Source organism: Mycteria americana, chromosome 1, assembly GCF_035582795.1.
Source record: "Mycteria americana isolate JAX WOST 10 ecotype Jacksonville Zoo and Gardens chromosome 1, USCA_MyAme_1.0, whole genome shotgun sequence".
NCBI lineage: Eukaryota > Metazoa > Chordata > Aves > Ciconiiformes > Ciconiidae > Mycteria > Mycteria americana.
This window is the reverse complement of record NC_134365.1, coordinates 211,660,408-211,682,025: the sequence shown is the minus strand read 5'-3', so window position 1 is coordinate 211,682,025 and position 21,618 is coordinate 211,660,408. Positions and strand designations below refer to the sequence as shown.

Below are 21,618 nucleotides of genomic sequence, written 5' to 3'. Positions count from 1 at the left end.
GATGTTTAGCCAGCCTAGACCCAGCCAGATATTACTGAGATTTAACAGTGGTAAACTAGGAAAAGCCAGCAGAAAAATGTCCGTTGCTAAGACAATAGCACAAAATTTCTAGTACAATAAAGTGTTTTGTGTTCCTCAGTGATGTTAATTAGGCTCCATCAGGCACTTAAATCTGAGGACAGACAGTCTGAACCAAGTCTTTAAGCTTGGTTCAGCTGAATACAAGGGAGATGGACAGTGTGTTTTGGAAGAAAGAACTGGTATTGTACACAGTAGGTTTTTTGCTGGGTTGATTGCCCAAAGTGATGGGTTTTGTTTGTTTTTGGTTTATATTTGAGAACCTGGAGTTCTGGAGAAATGGATGTTTCAGTGTTTGGGGAGGACTTGTGCTGCAGGCTGAAGAACAGCGTCTGCAATTTTATGATAGTAAAGTTAAGAGGATTGGGTTTATCAACTCAGTAGCTCAGTAAACATGCAACATCTTAAACTGGGAGTGGAGGATAAACCTACCGATTTTATGTGATGCAAATGCCTAGAGTTCTAATTGGGAACTGAAAGTATCTAAATAAATGCATAAATGTAAGGGAGAAACTAACTAAGTTAGTAAATATTCCGTTCCCCCTCCCAGATCGAGACATTGCAGTGAAAACTGATACTGTTGGCTTCTAGTTTTCAGTTCCCTTTTAGCCGTTATAATTCCCTCTGTGTGTGCTTTAGTAATGATGTATGTCAGGATTTGTTTATTTTGGATCACTGTGTCTCTGCATTTCATTTGTATCTGGCTGTTTTCTTTCTTTACTTTAACTTGAGCTTGATTTGGCTTTGTACTATTTGCTGACTAGGGAGGGAGAGAGAGCATTATTTAAACTTCAAGTAACAAAAGATAAAAGATAATGCTGATTCTTTTAGCCTCAAAGCCTTTCCAAAAAGTTACTGGAGTGTTTTTTGTAGCTAGCACTTCACTGTTGTGACATTCAAAGTAGAGCATAAGAAAACTGCCAAAAGATTTTAAAGAATCCATTAATACATGTAGTCAGGAGGCTTCCGTTTAGAAAGCTACATTATTCAGAGCGAAAAACTAATTAATTAGAATGCCCCTAGGAAACTGAATCTGCTTACATATATTAGTGAAAAAGTTAATTAATGACTGCAGAATGAGATCTGCGTCAAGACATATGTATAAGTACTAGAAAATGGTTCCCTGGGCCACAGTGTGGATTTTTTTCCCTTTCCTTTTTTAAGAATATTTCCTTGACAGTATTTTAGTGTTTACATCTCATTATTTCTGTTACACTTTATAGTACAACTTCCACCTTTGTGTTCCATCAACAAAGTATATAGCTAGTCCTGAGAAGAAAAACAAATGAAAGGTAGCGCTAATGAAAAAGGCATGCAGATAAACTGTTACACGTTTGCTCCTTTGCACAGGTTTCTTGGTCATTCAAACTGATTCTTTACTAGTGGAGTAAAGTGGGGGGAAAGGGATCCCAAGGACCTTTTTTTCAGACATACTCCCCAAATTCCTATATGTATGATTTAAAAGCCATTCCATCAACAACAAAGCAACACTGATTTTAAAATTGCTCCAAGCTAGTGTTACTGCCAGCCATAAAAACCACCAGCTGATTTTAATTAGATTTTACCTTTCCTCTTTTCTTAGCAATGGGACACCCATACCTTGAGTGTATTGCTTGTTGGTTGGGACAGTTAATCATTTCCTTTTACAAAAGGACTAATATGCAGGAAAGCACTGATTGATATCACAAAGCCAAATAAGAATATTTAAGACCATTTTTATTAATGGTTTACAACATTAAACTCACTATGACAAGATTACAGCCTTTTATAAAGGAGAGTTAAGCTTTTTTGTGCTGGTGTTGAACTGAATAGAGAAAATTTAATGCCAATCAGCAGGGGTCTACCTTCTTTGAAGTCACATTAAGACTCAAGTCAATGGACAGATTCTCATTGCCCTGGATTGTATTCAGATCTGGCCTGTAGTGCACATTGACATACTGTGTAACCCTCTTTAGGAGAAACGTGTTTATATCACACAACAGATTAAACAAGGTTTAACTGAGTCCTCTGATGATTATTCCAGACTGTTGTAGAAATCAGTGGGAAAATTGGGATCTGCTTGGTTTTGTGATCGAAAAGGGTGATTTTCTATCAACAGAAAAGATCTGTGTTCAATATATCAGTTTTGTGCTCTGTTTGATTAGAGGGCCTTTTATAATTATAATGCCTATCTGACTAATTTTCTGGAAACCTTATTCATTACAACATGCTTTTTTGACACAGTTACAGCTAGCACAAATGGTGATGCTTAACAAGAAAGATTTGCTCAGCCTGTCTCAGCTGACTTAGTTTTCATATTAAATAGAAACTACTCTATCTTGTCATTGGTAGCTAACGAAGAAGGCATGGATTACAGCCTGTGTCCTCTTTTCTGCTTTTTGATTTAGCAAGAAGGTATGAAATGTGCATTAGACTTTCTTGCTTGGTTTTAAGCTCAGTTTCAAGTTCAGATCTTTTCTGCCTTGTTTTTTTGCTGAGAAAGTTTTTTTGCTGGGAACTGACAGAATTGTGACATCAGAAGCAACTACAGTGACACCTAATTGCTTGACAGCAGAGGCAGCTCAGATAGATTCAGCCTTGGATTTTTTCTTAAATACTTATTTACTGAAACATTCAACACAAGTACTAGAGAGGAAGGTTTAAGAACCTGGTCTTTCCATTGAGCTTGGAGAGATCCCATGACACATGTCAGGACCCTGAATAAGTTGTAAGCAAAAGTACACTAGCATGCTTGACATTCTTGATCCTGTTACAAGAAAGAATAAGCATTCCCTTAATATTTTTATACCACTTTTATACATGAAAAACATGGAAAGTAGTTCTCAGATTGCATTTCTGCACAGGGGAAAACTTAATATGGTGGGGAAAGAGCTAGTAGCGGGTTAGCTGGAATTAGAGTTCACCCAGTGGAGCAGCGTGATGCTTTTTTCTATGTCCTCACTCAGTTTCTATAGTACATAAGTTTGCTATGACTATAGTGCTCTATCCTAAATTATTAAATGTGCAGATACGTTTTTACAGACCAAGGTTATGTTAGATGCTGGGCACAGAAGACTGAGTAGTTGGTTTTACTGGTTTTGGCTGGGGTAGAATTAATTTTCTTCATAGCAGCTGGTATGGGGCTATGTTTTGGTTTTGTGACCAAAACAGTGTTGATACCACAGGGATGTTTTCGTTATTGCTGAGCAGTGCTTACACAGAGCCAAGGCCTTTGCTGCTTCTCACCCCACCCCACCAGCGAGTAGGCTGGGGGGGCACAAGAAGCTGGGAGGGGACACAGCTGGGACAGCTGACCCCAACTGACCAAAGGGCTATTCCATACCATATGGCATCATGCTCAGTATAGAAAGCTGGGGAAGAAGAAGGAAGGGGAGGACGTTCAGAGTGATGGCGTTTGTCTTCCCAAGTCACTGTTACACGTGATGGAGCCCTGCTTTCCCAGAAATGGCTGAACACCTGCCATGAATTCCTTCTTTTGCTTTGCTTACACACGCAGCTTCTGCTTTACCCGTTAAACTGACCTCATCTCAACCCATGAGTTTCTGCACTTTTACCCTTCCAATTCTCTCCGCCTTTCCGCTGCGGGGCGGGGGGGAACGAGCGAGTGGCTGTGTGCAGCTTAGCTGCCTACCGGGATTAAGGCACAACATTGATTTAAAAGATTCTACTGTCTGGTCTGACAGGGGGTTGAGATCAGGCTCAGAGAAAGGTGATTGAAGGTGGTTTCTTCATGGAGCAGGCAGGGGACTGTACCATTTTAGATGAAAGAGTAAATAACTGTTGGAAACATTAACAACAACAGTGCCCGCCTTAATTATTGTACCCTTCTGCATCTGACATGTCCTTCCTTCCTTCCTGAGGATGATGTGGACCAAAACTTTCCCTCTCCCAACCTGCTTTTGTCACCAGGCAATTTAATGATGTGGAAGAGCAACATTGCCAGGTTCAGTGTCAGTGTTACGGCATGATAAAAAGCTGTTCTGCTTTGTCTCCTGCACCCCTTTCACCAGCTTTCACTCTCCAATACATTTGATCTAATTGTATTGCTTATCTTCCAACTGCTCCTCAAATGACCTCTTGTTAGGACTATTTAATACTAATGTGTCTTCCTGTGTCGTGTAAACTTTTTTAAAACTAGAATTTTAATGAGCAGAAGAACGGCACAGCTGTATGATAAAGCTTTCATTAGAGGATTCCTTAATAGAACCCACTTCCAGTTCTTGATTGCATAATCAACAGCTAATGAAATTGTCTTGGTAACAAGAGCTACGGTGTATTACATCCTCTCCTGAGACTAAGTGGAAAGACAATTGTACCAGCCTGAGAGGACTATTGATTGTTCACAGTTTGAATTTGATTGCCCTTACGGGGAACTAAACAAGAGATCATCTTCAGCTCTGCTAAATGGATTTTGTTTCCACTGAAAGTTATTGGTTCACTTTCATACAAGGCGTTCGGGGGGCAATAAACACAGGGAGCATAATCTCATTACAGATTTCCTGAGTCTGCGAGTTTGAAAGCACCGATCACTGTAAAACAAATGACGGCTGCTTAGACCAGGACCTCTGTGGTGCATCTGTGTGTTTAAACTAGGTGGGAGCTCTGAAGGGATGGCCCAGCCCGTTGCATGTTGCTTGTCTCGTTGCAGGAGGGAATCCCAAAGGGAAGTTTGCGCTGGGACTGGTTCAGAATGAGTGGAAGGTTTATGTCAAAAGGCCTCTAGATCGGGAAGAGCAAGACCTTTATTATCTGAACATCACCGCCACGGATGGCCTTTTCGTAACCCAAGCTGCTGTGGAAGTCACCGTCACTGACATTAATGATAATAATCCAGTTTGTGAACAGGTGAGTTAGCAACACCCACGGCAATCAACCATTGTGTTGAAAACGATGGTTTCCCTATGGGTGTCCCTGCTATTTACAGGTATTCACAGGTGATGCCCATTTTCATCCTTAAGGTCTTAATTGAAGAATCTGGAGTGATCTGGGAGAGGAGCAGGATGAAACAGTCCTGTGAAGCCAAGATGAAAGGATAATGGTCTAGTAAAGGTAGCAGAGGAGTCTTCTCCACAGTGGCCTTAGTTGTCTTCAGAAAAAATGAAGCATTGTGAGGTGGCACTGGGCAGCCACTCCTCCCCTGCAGAAAAAATGTGCTTTCCCTTCACAACCAATGTGGCAATTTCTTCAATTTAGTTTAACTCCAGCCTTCCTGAACCTGGCAGGTGGCAGAAACCCAGTGGAAAAGGCAGAAGAATGTAGCTTACTCTCATGTTGTTGGGCATGTATGCAGCGTGGCCTGACCACAGCTTTCACGGCACTAGCTGTCTCTTATTCTGTGAACAGGCGATGTGGGGAACTGATATTACTGCAATAAAAAAGATCTGTGTGAAAGAAAAGACACTATGAAACCCACATTTCCTTAACGGTACTGCTCACTGAATCTTATATATGTATGTATGTATATACTCATGTAATTCCTGTCATTACATTATCACTGATGGACCACTGTCATTGCAAGTACCACTCTGGGGAATGATAGTCTGTATCTCCCTCAAACACTGCTGGATGAGGCAATAAAAACAGTTGTCTTCATTAGCACACTCATCAAAGTTTCCATTTCATGGGTGTTGATGAAACAAATAGAAGATAGAAAATGAGACAGCATTTAACACCTAACATGAGCCGTATTAAGAGTCATAATTTGGCATTGGTTTTGTGACACCTCAAAGCTTAGCAGTGATTTGAATTTCTAGGAATGTGTTACATAAATGAAAATTGTTTCCTATATAAAAAAAATGCACTATAGAGAGTTTATAAAAAAGGTTGTGCAAAGACTATAAAATACTGTTACAGCATAGCTTACATTTCTGTTTTTGTCTCTAGGTTGCATACACAGCACTGTTTCCTGAAGACATTCCATCCAACAAAGTCATTCTTAAAATCAGTGCTAAAGATGCTGACATTGGGTCCAATGGTGAAATTCGCTATTCTCTCTATGGTGCTGGGAACAATAAATTTTTTTTAGATCCAGAAAACGGTAAGATGACAACTGAATGTTTCTGAATAGCCTTCTTAATCCCTTGACATCAGTGAGTGCTAGTTTCCTTAACTAGAGTTAGGTTACACTTGGTTGTCAGCCAGTTGTTCCAGTAATGGCAGGCATGGATGACCACTTCTGAAGCAGTGGTGGTAGGAGGGAGAAAGAGGGATGTCTTTGTTGGCCAGGTTGAATATTATAATCAGAACAATGGATACCAACCCTTTTGTTTCCCTGCAAGACCTCAAGTTAGGTCAGAGATGTTATCATGGAATCATAGAATAGTTTGGGTTGGAAGGGACCTTTAAAGGTATCTAGTCCAACCTCTCTGCAATGAGCAGGGACATCTTCAACTTGATCAGGGTGCTTAGAGCCCCGTCCAACCTGACCTTGAATGTTTCCAGGGATGGGGCATCTACCACCTCTCTGGGCAGCCTGTTCCAGTGTTTCACCACCCTCATCGTAAAACATTTCTTCCTTAGATCTAGTCTAAATCTACCTTCTTTTAGTTTAAAACCATTACCCCTTGTCCTATCACAACAGGCCCTACTAAAATGTTTGACCCCATCTTTCTTATAAGCCCCCTTTAAGTACTGAAAGGCTGCAATAAAGTCTCCCTGGAGCCTTCTCTTCTCCAGGCTGAACAACCCCAACTCTCTCAGCCTTTCTTCACAGGAGAGGTGTTCCATCCCTCTGATCTTTTTTCATGGCCATCCTCTGGACCTGCTCCAACAGGTCCATGTCTTTCCTATGCTGAGGGCTCCAGAGCTGGACGCAGTACTGCAGGTGGGGTCTCACCAGAGCAGAGTAGAGGGGGAGAATCACCTCCCTCGACCTGCTGGCCACCCTGCTTTTGATGCAGCCCAGGATATGGTTGGCCTTCTGGGCTGAGAGTGCACATTGGTAGCTCATGTCCAGCTTTTCATTGACCAGTACCCCCAAGTCCTTCTCTGCAGGGCTGCTCTCAATCCCTTAATCCCCCAGCCTATATTGATACTGGGGGTTGCCCCAACCCAGGTGTAGGACCTTGCACTTGGCTTTGTTGAACCTCATGATGTTCACATGGGCCCACTTCTCCAGCTTGTCCAGGTCCCTCTGGATGGTATCCCATCCCTCAGGTGTGTCAACCGCACCACTCAGCTTGGTGTCATCTGCAAACTTGCTGACGATGCACTTGATCCCACTGTCTATGTCATTGGTGAAGATGTTAAACAGTACTGGTCCCAGTATGGACCCCTGAGGGACACCACTCGTCACTGATCTCCATCTGAACATTGAGCCGTTGACCACTACCCTCTGGATGTGGCCACCCAACCAATTCCTTATCCACTGAACAGTCCACCCATCAAATCCATATCTCTCCAATTTAGAGAGAAGGATGTTGTGGGGGACCGTGTCAAAGGCCTTACAGAACTCCAGATAGATGACATCCATAGCTCTTCCCTTGTCCACTGATGTAGTCAATCCATCACAGAAGACGACTAGGTTGGTTAGGAAAGACTTGCCCTTGGTGAACCCATGCTGGCTGTCTCAAGTCACCTCCCTGTCCTTCATGTGCCTCTCCTGGAGTCTTTTTGCTACAGAAGAGGGGAAGATGCCAACAGGGTCCTCCTTCACCTTCGGACTTCACTTCTTCCACTTTGGTCTAGATATATTGGTATTTAGACCCTGTAAAAAAGGCATTCCTTTCATACACAGATTTTGGGGGAGAAAGGGTATCAGTAGTGAATTTGTGGGCACAGTGGAGTGCTACAATGGTTTGTACATTTGGCAGTTTGTCTGGAAAAAGATACTGATCTCTGCTAAGATCTAGATTTTATGGCTGTTATGAAGTAAAGCTAAATAAAATCATTTTCCCATGAATAAAAATCCCACCCCTCTGTTATTCTTAGGAATTTGTTTTCCATAATGAAAGACTAAGTCCTTCCCTGTGCAATGCCTCCTCCTCCTGACTAGAAGGAGGCAGCGCCCACTATTGCTGTAGCATTACTGATGGAAGAGGAGATGTTTGGAGATCTATGCAGCGTGTGGAAGGGGAAGTATTGCCGTCTTCAAGAACAAATTTTGTATTTAACTGCAAATTACACCTTTTACAAAATTAACCCAAAACTTATCTTCTGACTAGTGATGGCTGTTTGCTGATGTGGCAATGTTTGACGATTGTTTATCTGTGCACTGGAAAATGGATCATGGGTAAAGCTCTCACAGTCTGAATAAGCTGCCTTTTCATTGCTGTTAATGTTTATTGTGATACCCGTCTCTGTATGAGAATAAGAAGTTTGTTTCAAACTAGATGCCAGAAGTATCTACAGGAATTCAGAGCTGCTTGGAGATTGCTTTGTGGGGAGAAGAGGGGGGGATGTTGATGTTATTTTTGAATGGTAGCATTAGAAAACTTTAGAGTTCATCATGGCTACTGTCATCAGATTCAGGATGTGTTTCTGTGTCTAGGAATCTATAAATCTTGAGAGTAACAGAAAGACAGACTTGGAAAAACATGGTGGTGTTCATATGGGTGAAGTTGTAGGCCGTTGAAGGCCACCATGAGTGGCTTGTCCCCCCGTCCTCCCATATTGACAGCTCACTTTTTGTTGGGTAAAAAGGAGTGAGAAGTGACACTGCTGTGAGTTTTTAATCCATTCATTGGAATAAGCAAGGTTGATTTTTTTTTTTCTCTATTCCTGTGAAATACATGTTTTTGAGATACTCACACTATCTAGAATTAGTGATGTTGCTACAGTAGTAATGATGGCTGCTGCTTTTAATCAATTTTAGGTGAGCTGAAATCCTTGGCCCCTCTTGACCGAGAGAAAATCCCTGCGTATAACTTGGTTGCCCGAGCCACAGATGGTGGTGGCAGGTATTGCCAGTCAGAAATCCATCTTATTTTAGAAGATGTTAATGATAATCCACCCGTGTTTTCATCTGATCACTACACCGCATGTGTCTATGAGAATACAGCCACTAAAGCTTTGTTAACAAGAGTCCAAGCCACTGATCCTGATGTCGGTAAGTGAGTAACACTGCAAACAATAATTAATGTTCAGGAAAACTCTGTGGGTTGGTGTAATTGCAATGCAGATTAATTTTTTTATTGCTGCCTTTCCTCATTCTTTTCTCCTTTTGCTTTGCAGCCTCCCCATTTTTCTCTCTTCTGTTTCTTTACATCGGAATGCTCATGGCTGAGCTTGGCATTATGGTGTTACAAACAGAAAAGCCTTGCAGCAGCCACAGAAGCATGTAGTCTTTCATTGTCTTGATCTGTGATAGCTGTGTTTAGGAGTAAATGATAATTTTGGGGGTAAATTCAAATTTCTTCCTCCAGTGGTCTCACCTCTTTTATTGAGCCATGGGTTTTGAATACCCATGCCTCTATTTTTGCAAATAATATAGTTACATGCCATAGGGACCTATACCTGATTAATCACAGCTTTTCTGGAGTTTATACTGCTATAATTCCCATTTGTTCCAGCTGGTTACCTTAACATAAAACTATTGTTGTACACTGTGAATGTACATTATAAATGTTCTGGTTATTTAACTGTGCATTCTTTAAAAGTGTAATAGTTTATTATATGAGGACCTTAACCTTGAAATCTGGGCCCAATTATAAATATTTAAAGGGGGTTTTTGCATAACACAGTGGTAAAACCTGCCGAATATCAGATTTTTTTTTAATATCTCATTCACTTCAGTTGGAATAAATAAATCCCATTGTTTATTTTTTATTTCTCTGGTTTTGGAGATGTTTTGTAAAAACTGTGGCCTGAGTAGCTTCACATAAAAAGCAGAACTTTAATTGAATGAAAAAATATTTCATGTTAAAATATTTTTTTTAGACTGCTGGAAGTCTCAGTTGTTACTAAGGTTGATAATGTAAATATGCAGGAATCAGTAAGGGAGCAGCAAGCATTCATTAATGTATCTGTAAAGAGCTGCATTATATGCCTTGGTTTAAAAATCACAATTAAAATTTATGATACCATCCTGCAGTGAAAAGCCAATTACTGGTAGTAAAGTACTGAACTGTTGTTTTCCACTGTTGTCTTAATTCCCATTTTTCTCATAGCTGAGATGACATTCAAGGAGAGGGGGGAGACAGAAAGAACTAGAATAAAAAGTTGTCAATAAAAGTTCTTGCTAGCACCAACTTAACATAATAAGATGGTTAGCAATGGAAAAAAAAATCCCATGAGTTAATTGCTACATCTTCCTTCTGAAACTAGATAAGTTAAAGGGAGAGATGCATGTGATGAATGAGAAGGGCCTATGTACTTCCTTAATGATTAGACCTGAATATCAAACAAGACATTGTATCATATGAAAGTGACTCTGGTCTCTAAAATTGGATTTTTTATTAATTACTGTTCTATTAGTCCATACTAAAATCACTGATTCCCTATTGCTGCATAATGAATGAGTTTAGGTAGTATAATGTTCCCATCACAGACAAAATGTATTATTGATATTCCTGATGGCTATGATATTCCTGTAAGGTTTTGTGAAGCATTATCCTGAAAACATCAGCAGAGCCAGTAATCATCATACAAATCAATTTTTAACATTCAGGAAACATCTTATCATCAGTCTTAGAATTTGCCAGTCCTTCTGCTTTGGGATTTGAAGAGCCATGTACTGTAAGGATAGGAGTACCAGTATAGAAGCTATTGAGATAAAACTTGAGAGAATTCAATTTGTGGAACTAAACACAACTAAACACATTTTAACATAAAACTGAAAATATTGTGGTCAGACACTGTTGGATAATTAAGACAATTTCCAGTTAACAGGAAAATAGTGTTATATCTGCCTTGTGCTTTTGATATCTCTTGAAGTTCCTGAACTCAAAATATCCTGGGAAATTTCAGGACTGGAAGTATATTTGTAATTTGGATACATGCTTAGAAACTAGTTGTACCAGCTGGACACACTGAAGGAGAGACGTGATTTTTATTCACGTTATTCAACAGAAGAAAATGGCTTTAGATATTTAACTCTAGTAGCAAGCAAGTTCATTTTACATAACCTCTCCATGTAGCTAGGTATCTTAAATTAAATGGTCACTTGAGGGAGAGAGAATATACATAGGTGCTTTTGTTAAGACATATTAGTAACTTTAATATAAAACAATTCTTCCCTCCCATTAAGAATTTCCACTGGAAATTCTTAATATTTCCACAAGATAATATTTCCTACTAACTCACCACCATCAGGCTGGGAAATGTGCAAACTAAGACATGAGAGAGAAATGCTGATTTACAGTTTTCTAGAGAAGTTCACAGGAAGCAGTGGATTTTCCACCTCCCACTGTCTTCAAATCAAAGTGCCAAATTACTCCATTCTGTTCAAATTAAGGCACAAGAAGAGTTGGAGTGAATGCTGAGGTGTAATTATCTGAGCAAACCCAGCAGACAACTAGAATATCAGCCTGTTTCCAAGGAATTAGGGTCATGCTAGAGCAGTAACACTGAGAAAACCTACATGGGACTTTGTGGTAAGGATGACATTAAAAAATTGATAAACTTCAAAATAAACCGGGAGCCCAAACCTGAGCTGGAGGTGCATGCTCATTTCTGGTGTTGCTCTTGTTTTCTGCCTGCATACAGTGTTGTGGCCTCGCTCGCAGAACACAAGAATGAATGACAACGTGGTCCAAGCTCAGCAGTGTTCTGAGTGATGGTTAAATCCTGCCTCACTTGCAGCTGCTTTGCCTTGCAAATGACCTCCGTGCTCAGGCCTGTTTCCATGATGATCGATGGTGTAGTCTACCGAAGGCAGAAGCACTTACTGTACCAAATATGAACAGTGTGTCGTCTGTCCTTCTGCAGCCCTCTTCATCACCACTGGGGTACTGGCAGTTCCACACCATCCGCATTTGTAGTCAGTTTAGTGATTTCACTGACCTGCTGATTTTTTCCTGGGTTTGCGATGAAATGGAGTTCAAATTTTTCTCAGAATGGGAACAACCTCGTCAGCCAGCCCTGTCTTGCCTGCCCCCACTGCCTTCCAGCCTCTGCGTCATCCTGTGGTCAAAGCCATGGCTTGTACGTGCTCGTGCAGGTCCTGCCCCGTTCCGTACGCGACCAACCTGTATAAACCAACTAGGTTGTCTTGGAGCCTGCACCTTGTATTGCACGCAGCCAACGTGCAGGAAAACAAAGGCATGTAGGCAGAGAAAAAATTGACAGGAGTGGCCTTTATTTGGTCCCTGCAGTGCATAGACCTCCCTGCTCTGGCCTCAGCTGTCCCTCACCCCCATGCCCCTTCTCCAGCCCCAGGGCCCATACAAGTACATTGCACAGGAGGCGTGGTGACATGCAGCCTGCAAGGAGCCAGCTGGTGCCCAGGTTATGGTCTGGCTAGCCAAATCTAGGAGTTTCTCAGAAACACAATTCTGACTGATCCGATTCTTCCTTGAATAGCAGTCACACCCCAAAAGCAAAAGCCTGCACCCACTCACTTGCCCAGCCAGGCAGTGCTCCTCTGCCAGCTGCCCTATTCTTTGACATAGTTTTGTCCATGCCTTGTATTTGTCTCATTTTACGGTCCATTTCCCAGCAGGAACGACCCTGTGTTCCCCTGCCCCGTTTTTGTGGCATGTACAAATAGCAAATGAGTCAGGAAGGGCCCTCGCTGTGGGCTGAAGGTGAGGACCACAAGGTTGTGCGTGGTGACAAGTCAGAGGTGAAGCACTTTGGACAGCCTTGCTAGAAATGTGTCTCCTGGCCTTGTGGATACAGAGGTGTCATGCTGCAGGGTTCACACAGTCACAGAATGGTTCAGGTTGGATGGGACCTCTGGAAGGTCATCTTGTCCAACCACCCTGCTCAAGCAGGGCCACCTACAACAGGTTGTCTAGGACTGTGTCCAGATGGCTTTTGGATGTCTCCAAGGATGGAGATATCCCCTGAGTGCTGTGCAGCATGGGCACCCCAGGGGCCCTCTGGGAATACCTGGAGACCTGCACTGTGGATACAGGCAAAAGCATAACATCCTCACCATGACCTGGCAGAGCAGTGCAGACAGGCAGCAAACACACACTGATGCCTTCTCTGACTGCCAGTTCTTCCCAAGCTGGACGTAATTCAGAGAACAAGGATTAATGGCAGATAGGATTTTGCAGAAAGTTTAGTTTGGGAAAATATTTTCCCATATCTAATAGCAGATTTAATAGCATTCAGTAATGCAACCTAGAAAAATAATAAGCAGTGTGCTACTTTTTTCAAAGCATTTTCTCACATTTCTGTGCATAGGATGCCCAGAGTTACAGATGTGTTCCAGCTTCTGCAGGGCTTATAGCCTCACAGCAGAACGCAGAATGATCTGAGGTTTATTTGTCAGTTCTCCGTATTTGAAGCTTTGGTACATAGGTGGGTGTGAGGGAAAAAATGGGTGTTGAAAGTCTAATTTAGGGAGTCAGGATAAGACTTGAGGCTCTCCCAAAGTTTATACAGCCATGTTATATAGGTCACTTGTGTTTGAATTTGGTTGTGTTTTTTAAAGAGTTGTATAGAGTTAAATATTATTTGGATGAAGATTTATGAGACAGATTCTGTAGTCATCTGATTAGTGCAATTGCATTTAATGTGGAGAGTTTAAATCAATCAGGTCTCTAATCAGCCTGGTTCTTGGTGTGGGGGACTAATTATTCACCTCCGCGCAAAGTGGAAGAGCTGCAGCAGAAGGAATTCAGCCTTTCTGGGAAGTCATTTGACCTTGTCACTATGAGACATCTGCTCCCAGTCTTCTCCTCCAAGTACAGGGGAGCAAACTGTGGCCCTTCACCTGCCTGGCAAGCGGCTGGGGAATCTGGTGAACTGGAGGAAGGAGTGCCATTTTTTTTCAGCTTCTGATGGAAAGTTTTATCTTGGATTTCAAAGCAATCTATGACAAAACTGATACTTTCCCAGCAAGGTTTGGTCTCAGTGAGTTTTGATGTTTCAATAAAGACTTGGTTTGTCAAAAAAAAAAAAAAAAACAACCCACCCAAAACCCTTACCATGTGCACTCATAAGGCAGGTGCACAGGAAATAAGAAATGTCTTTTCTAGGGAAGAATGGTAATAGAAATTCTCCTTTAGGTTTCAGTCAGTCCTGTCTGGAATGTATCTACCTCCAGGAGGGTGGTGAAGCAAGCATATTAGATCTTCTTTTTCTTCTTGTCCTCTCCTTGTGTCAATCAGAAAAGTGAAGAAACCATTACAACAACAAAAATGAAATATCTATCAGATATAACGACTGAGGAACATAGATAGTTTTCTGGGGTTTATCACTTTTTTGTAGAAAGTGGCATCAAAGTGCTGGTGAGCACAGCACAGAAAAAAATCACTCCATTAGGTTGTTCAGTGGGTCACCGCTGTCAAGAACACGTGCATGGAAGTAATGAATACAGACTTCAACCTTATCAACGGTGGGCTTTGCTCTTGAAGGAATTAGGGCAAATGAACCTGTTGCACACACAGCTGGGCCACACAGCTGGGCCTGGGGAAGGGTAAAATTTCACGCTGCCAGGTGAAATTGCAGAAGTGTCAGAGAGGAGTGCAAGACGGTCACAACTTGATTAAAGAGCAGTTCTCCGAATTACGTATAATGGCAAGTAACAAAATAATAAAAATGCTGAAATAGATACTGGTTTTGGCATTTGCTGGTATAGACAGTATACAGCAAACCTCTACTTTGCATGTTTGTTTATGTTGGGCAGGTCCCTGAAAATAGATCTGGAAACATTTGAGTCATTCAGGATCCGAAAAAGAATAAAACAAGGATTGAAACATGAATAAGAAGAATAAGAGAGATAATAGGACAGAAGATTTACTAAAACCCAACAGTTAATAGGCAGATAACTTTGGCAATGATGCCAGCACTAGCTAGATTATATTTCTGGATATTGTCTGAGTTTTTGTAAAAAAATATAACAAGATACTTTCCAGAGGATAGCTCATTCTTTTTAAAACATACATGGAGCTTCCTGTATCTTTACCCACGTCTTTGCTTTACTGACTTTTAAAATAGTCCAGGGGTTAGTGCACTAATGCAGGATATGGAAGATCTGAATTATTAATTCCTTCTTCTGCAGCTATTCAAAACAGCATTGCATAAGTAAGGGGTTATATTTGAAGTAGGGGGTCCTTTCCACTGTCACTGAAGCTGTTTTGAAAAAGGATTCAGGAATCTGCCAGAGCAAAAAAAAGACACGAGTGAGCATTGCTCTATAGCCTGGTGGGTGCTTGGGTTCTGAGCTCTGTTCCCTAGGGCTTATTCAATGAAAAGTAATAGTCTATGGCAATGTACACTTGTACTCCTCCTTCCTGGAAAGGTGTCCTTACCATTAGATTTCTGTTCCATAAGAAGAGTGGGAGGGCAATGCCCTACATCCCCCAGTGGGCTGGCCAGTCCTGAGGACACCTATAGGTCCAAGTTCACCCAGGGAGTTGTTCAGGAGAAAACCTAGCTTTTACCTTCGAATAAAGGCAGAAACACTGGTATGAACGCAGAGACGCAGCACATTGGGTCCCTGAAAAATTGCCAAATCAAAAATAATAGTCAGACTCTGTGGAGTTTAGACTTACCTACTGTGAGGAGGTAAACAAACAACGTGTTTGGGGATTATGATAGAAAGCCTAGGTTTCTACCTAAAGAAGCCCTACTTCATATTGTTTATTTTGCTTCCCATGCCTAGGCACTTAGGAGACTGAATCCTGTAAGCAGTCAGGCTATGTGACCCTGTTGCTGAATCCTTCAAAGGGCCAGATTTTTAAAGCTGCAGATAGGTAGTCAGGGGAACTTAGTCACCCAGCTTACATTAAAATAATGAGTATATGTGTATTGAGGTGACTAAGAGCTACTCTGTGTTCAGGAAGCAGAAGTCATCAAACCAATCCCATTTCCTTCTGCAACATGCGAAGAGGCCATATAGAAATAAATGTTATGGCTTAGGTTTAGTGAGGTTTTTGACATTGTACCGCATGATATTTTTATAAGCAAGCTAGGGAAGCATAGTCTACATGAAACTGTTATCAGGTGAGTTTGTACTGACTGTTAGGCTGGAGGGATATGTTAGGAAAGGTACTGGGTGCAGCATTGCTCTTACTTTCATTCCTGAATGGATAAGTAGGTATAAGGTCTGTATTGCTAGATGTCAGAAATGGGGCAGAATTTGCTAGAAAGCAGAGCTAGAAATGGGGCTGCAAGTACCCTGGATAATGTCAAAGTCATAGTTGTGGGATTTTACAGTTGGAAAAGTGGTATGGAAAAATAAAATGCATGTCATCAAGATAAATGTGAAATCCTTTGTTTAGATAAGAGTAACCAAGTGCACCAGTATTCTCTGGGTAATGACTGACTGGGCAGCAGAACTGCAGAGAAGCAGCTGTATTATGGTGAATCACAGGCTGAATGTATGTTTGCACTTCCGTCCTGGTGTGAAAAGGCAAATACTTTAATGAGATGGGTAAACAAGAGTAATGCTGGAAAAGAGAAGTAGTTCTTTCTGTTTATTTGGTGTTGGCAAAATCCTGACCTGAAAGGCTATGTCAAGTTTTGGGTACAGCGCTTCCAGGAAGATGGGAGCTACCTGGAGATCTACAGGAAAGATCACAGGTCTGCTCCCAGGAAGTATTAAAACAGTTGAGAGGGGGTGCCAGTGAAAAGAGAACCAAGATGATAAAGTATAACAGTCTTCAGATATCAGACAAGTAGCTCTGAGGAAGGAAGTCAACCTTGGTTCTTTTTTTTCCTCTCATCTTTTATTATTTTTATCCAATCTCAGCAAAAAGTCAGAACAAGATTTTTAGTTGTAAGAAAAGTGAGGCACTGGGGTGTGTTATCCAAGGATGTTATGCAAGTTCATGATCAAAGGATAGGGCTGTGTTTGGGGATAAATTGTGTCCATCCTTTCTTTGTTCAGGGATAAATTAGATGACCCCACAGGATTCCTGCTATCTTTATACTCTGACATTTCTATTAACTTCTTTAATTTTTGAGATTTCCAAGGCATTGTTAACAACATGGAGGAAAAAAACTAGACAAGGAGAATTGTACCTCTTGGATTATGTTGACTGAATAAGCCCTGTATTTAAACTGGATCACTGAAACATATATATGTGTGTGTCTGTATATATATATATGCATACATACATACATGCATATATTTTTTTATATCTCTCTCTCTACATGTGCATTCCATTGCTTCAGGCTACATTGCCTGGTGTTGTCAGCTGCAATGTGTAACCCTAAATCAGATGTACGCAAAACGGCCTCTTCCACTTGAGAAAAATAATCAAGCTTATGCCTGATCAGCACAAGGAAGTGAATCACTCAGGAGCACTGATGGAAACAAGTACTCATGTCAAGTCATGTAAGCCAGTACCCTGGGCTATCTAAATCTCTGCTAGAAAACAGTGAGCCAAAAATGGGTGAGCCACACATCCAGATCTCATCTTCCTACCAAAAAAGACAACACCTGACCCAGCTGAAACGGAAAGCAGGGTTTTAGACACCTGTGGAAGGTATCATACCACTAAAAGCTTATGCCTGCCATTTCTGTCCGATATTTCCCTTCAGTAAGGAGTTGGTTATCTTCATCTCTATCCTCTGTGGCCCTGCTTTCATCCCATCGTATCATGACTCCACTGGAGCACTGGTGTGAGTAAAGGCCTTTGGGGTTAAGGCTATCATTTCCCCACAGAAAAGGGACAAAGCAGTGAAAGCCTGTCTCGGTAGCGGTGTTATGGATTGAACTTGGCCAGCTTTTCTGCTTAAGTTGTAAAAATCACTTGAAATATCTTTCCCTATGGGGCTATATATTCTTCTACAGTTCAGCAAGATACTTCTGGCAAGATTTTTCTCTTTCATCTCAAAATGATGGAGTAGAGTATTATAAAATCTGGTTTAGTATTCGTCTTTTGTTTACTGTTAATTAAGTTGTGGACTTTTAATTTCCAGTAACTGGTGTTGTGATTAACATTTGGGTAATCAGGAAAGGCCATAGGTACATGCCAGTGTTAATAGTCACACCATGAAAGACAGAGGCAAGAGGAAGCACAATAATCAGATACTAAGCTTGCAAATCACTGCTAAATTGATAAATAACTTTTTTTACAGCTCTCTTTCTGGACGGCTTTCTGTTTTACTTCTTGTTTGGTTATTTTTAATGCTTGCCATAATTTTTCTTTCCGTAGGTTTTCAAAATGAAAAAGAGCAGATGACAAAGTTAAGCATAATTTTCCAGAGGTAAACAAGAACGAGTGGGCTAGCTATACTTGGGGATACACATTATATAAAGAGTTCAGGGTGACAGATGAAAACAGAAAGGAGAAACACACGATGTATGGTCTTTAATACGTGTAACTTTTGTTTGTGTGTGATGCAGTCAGCAGGTAATGCCCACTGCAGAAACTCACTGTCATATGGGGATGTACCTGTTGTGTTAATGCTCAGCCTTTTAACTGGTGTTGGTCTGGATGAAACCGTGTTGTAACTAACAGCTCCACCATTTTCAATTCAGCTGCTTGAATCCTGTGTTCAGTTTTGGGCCCCCCACTACAAGAGAGACATTGAGGTGCTGGAGCGTGTCCAGAGAAGGGCAACGAAGCTGGTGAAGGGTCTGGAGCACAAGTCTTATGAGGAGCGGCTGAGGGAACTGGGGTTGTTTAGCCTGGAGAAAAGGAGGCTGAGGGGAGACCTTATCGCTCTCTACAACTACCTGAAAGGAGGGTGTAGAGAGGTGGGGGTCGGTCTCTTCTCCCAGGTAACAAGTGATAGGACAAGAAGAAATGGCCTCAAGTTGTGCCAGGGGAGGTTTAGACTGGATATTAGGAAATTTTTCTTCACTGAAAGGGTTATCAAGCATTGGAACAGGCTGCCCAGGGAAGTGGTTGAGTCGCCATCCCTGGAGGTATTTAAAAGACAGGTATTTAAAAGCCTAAGCACCATCTACATGGTGCTTAGGGATGTGGTTTAGTGGTGGACTTGGCAGTGTTAGGTTAATGGTTGGACTCGATGATCTTAAAGGTCCTTTCCAACCTAAATGATTCTACGATTCTATGATTCTATGAGTTAGACAAGGAGGAATGTAATACTCCTGAATTATAAAGAGAAGTTATTTTATTTCCCTGGTGCTATTTAAAGTAGTAATGACATAGAAGATGTTATTGTGTGACATTCAGTGCATGCCCCTTTGTTTTAGTACAGAAGAAAACAAGAAAAAAATCCTGTTTGAAGGATGGCATTTGAGGTACTAGACAGCTGTATGTTGTACAAGCTCTTCACATCAGAGATTTGGCAAAGGGCAATATTCTATCAAATGCTAATACAAGTCTAAATAGAAAATGTGCTTGCTTATTCCTTTATTTAAAAAAATGTACTGCAATCCTCTTATAGTAATAGTAATTCCTGCAAAGCTTTCCATGTTCAAGTAGCTTATGTTCGTGATTGGCACCTTAGAAATCTGAGAAACATTAATCCCCCAACAGCTGTGGGCAAGCAGTGTGGGAGGATTGCTCTCTTCACCAGTGCAGGAACCATGGTGTTGGAGCAGTTGTTTCCTTTCCATAGAAAACATCTCCTTTATAGTCACAGCAGAATCTACCGTCGCCTCCACGGCAGGGATGCCATTGACACACACTGGTGGACTCTTCTCTCTCAGCAGATGGTAGCCCCTGGACTAAAGCATTTTGGATTTCAGTAGAAATAGCTTACTTCCTACTTCACCTTTGCCTCATGCCCATTTTGTTTCCAGCCTCAGGTCAGGAAGCTGAGTGGAAACAGCTATTGATATAACACAACACTTTCTTCAAAGTACTGTTTCTGCCACAGCTTTTCATTGAATTCATTTTCCCCCCAAGAAGCAAGCATTAAGCCCCACAAAACACTGTGGGAGAAGGTCAGCAGGCAGCTGAGATCTGCCTCTGTATTTCTCCTTCTATTCTGCCTCTGCTTTCAGGCTGAAAGCCACCAAGGGTTGGTATCTGTGAGTGTCCCAGTTCACGTCCTCTGCCCTGATCTTCTGTCTTTGCTTGCATAAAATGGCATTTTCACCTGTAAGAGCTTTTCCTCCAGGTCTCATGGGAAAAATAAGACTGTTTTCATCATCATACCAGACTGGTACAGGATAAGCCACATCCCTGGAACTTCTGTATTCCTCTCTTGTTTCCCAAGAAGGAAAAACAAAAGCAATTGCCTTCAAGAAGTAACTCTCTCCATTTCTGCCTAAAAACCCCTTATATTCGAGTTAGCAACCAGAACACCATAATCTGTATCTGAACTGCCTCCGTTGTAGGATCACTAGCAATCACTTATCAAAAGCATTATTCATATTTTGTTAATTAATGGATATCACCTTTAGGAAGTAGAATACAAGGACAGGGGTCAGTTTATATATCAATCAGATTGCCATCACCGGAGTTATCACTTCCTGTACGTAAGCTCACCCTACGTGGTGTCACATGCACCAAATTCTGTCTCTCCCCACTCCCCATTGCAAGATATTCTTGCTGAAGTTTTGAGGTGTTTCAAGACACAAGTCATGGGTAGGCCATCTCCTTTCTAGCTGTTTACGCCTTTAAAGACTATGGTGTCTGAATCTTCTGTCTTGTGCCCAGGTATGCTGTAGTGAGTATCAAATAGGGTTTTTGTGTCAGAGAAAAGCCCAAACCAGACTCAGGCTCTCCTGCAGTCACAGGCACATATGCATGGAAGGTGTGTGTTAAGGTCCCTGCTTCAGAGAAGTATTTAATTCTATGGAGAAACTGGCAGACATCAAGAGAGCCCAGTACAGAATACTAAATAGCTTTACAGTTAAAACTCATGTGTAGGTTGGGTGTTCAACTGCATGCTCTGAATCAGGCAAAATCCCCTTTTCCAGGATGCCCAGGGATCAGCTCTAATTACTAGTTCATTAATTGTTCTGGTCAGGTCGTCCCTTTTTGTAAGTGGAAGTTTGGGGAGGATTTCTAGCAGAAGGGGATCCTCCCCTGCTGGAAATGTAGACACACCTCCAGCCATTCAGACCCTCAAAACCTTCCACTTTCCAGAAGGTTTTACTCCTTTTTCACTTTTGTCAGTTTGGTTGATTGCCAGCTGACAGAGCATTTGGATGCAAGCATAAAGAGGCTAAGTGAAGAGGTGAGCGTGGTCTCCAGCAGGCTGTAGGGTATTCAGAGTCTAGGTGTTTCAAAACACGAGCCTCCGACTAGTTCATGGCCTGAGCTCGGTTCCTCGTCTGTAGGACAGGAGTCACCTCCTCGGCTGCCTTGCCTGTTTTGCTTAAGGAGAGCCTCTGTATTTTTCACATTGGAAATGCCATGGTGAATAGAGAAGGTCTGCTTTGATTAAAAAAAAAAACAAAAACAAAAACAAAAAAAACCAAACAAAACTGGTTCATTGGAATACTGGTGTCTCAAGCACTGCATAAAAACTTTATTCCCTGAAGAGGCCAAATAGTAATTCCTAACGCTCTCCAAGTAGGCTCTGGGACTTTGTAGTTGCTCTAGCTTTTATGTGTGT

At 41.5% G+C, this 21,618-nt stretch overlaps 1 protein-coding gene across 1 annotated transcript in view; it reads left to right on the top strand.

The window, feature by feature from the left end:
* The window catches only part of FAT3 (FAT atypical cadherin 3), a 330,887-nt gene that overhangs the window by 255,635 nt on the left and 53,634 nt on the right, over positions 1-21,618 (top strand). The window contains exons 10-12 of the mRNA XM_075491129.1: positions 4,727-4,923; positions 5,962-6,115; positions 8,891-9,124. Of these exons, the coding sequence (XP_075347244.1) occupies positions 4,727-4,923; positions 5,962-6,115; positions 8,891-9,124 (585 nt within the window). The remainder of the gene's footprint in view (positions 1-4,726; positions 4,924-5,961; positions 6,116-8,890; positions 9,125-21,618) is intronic.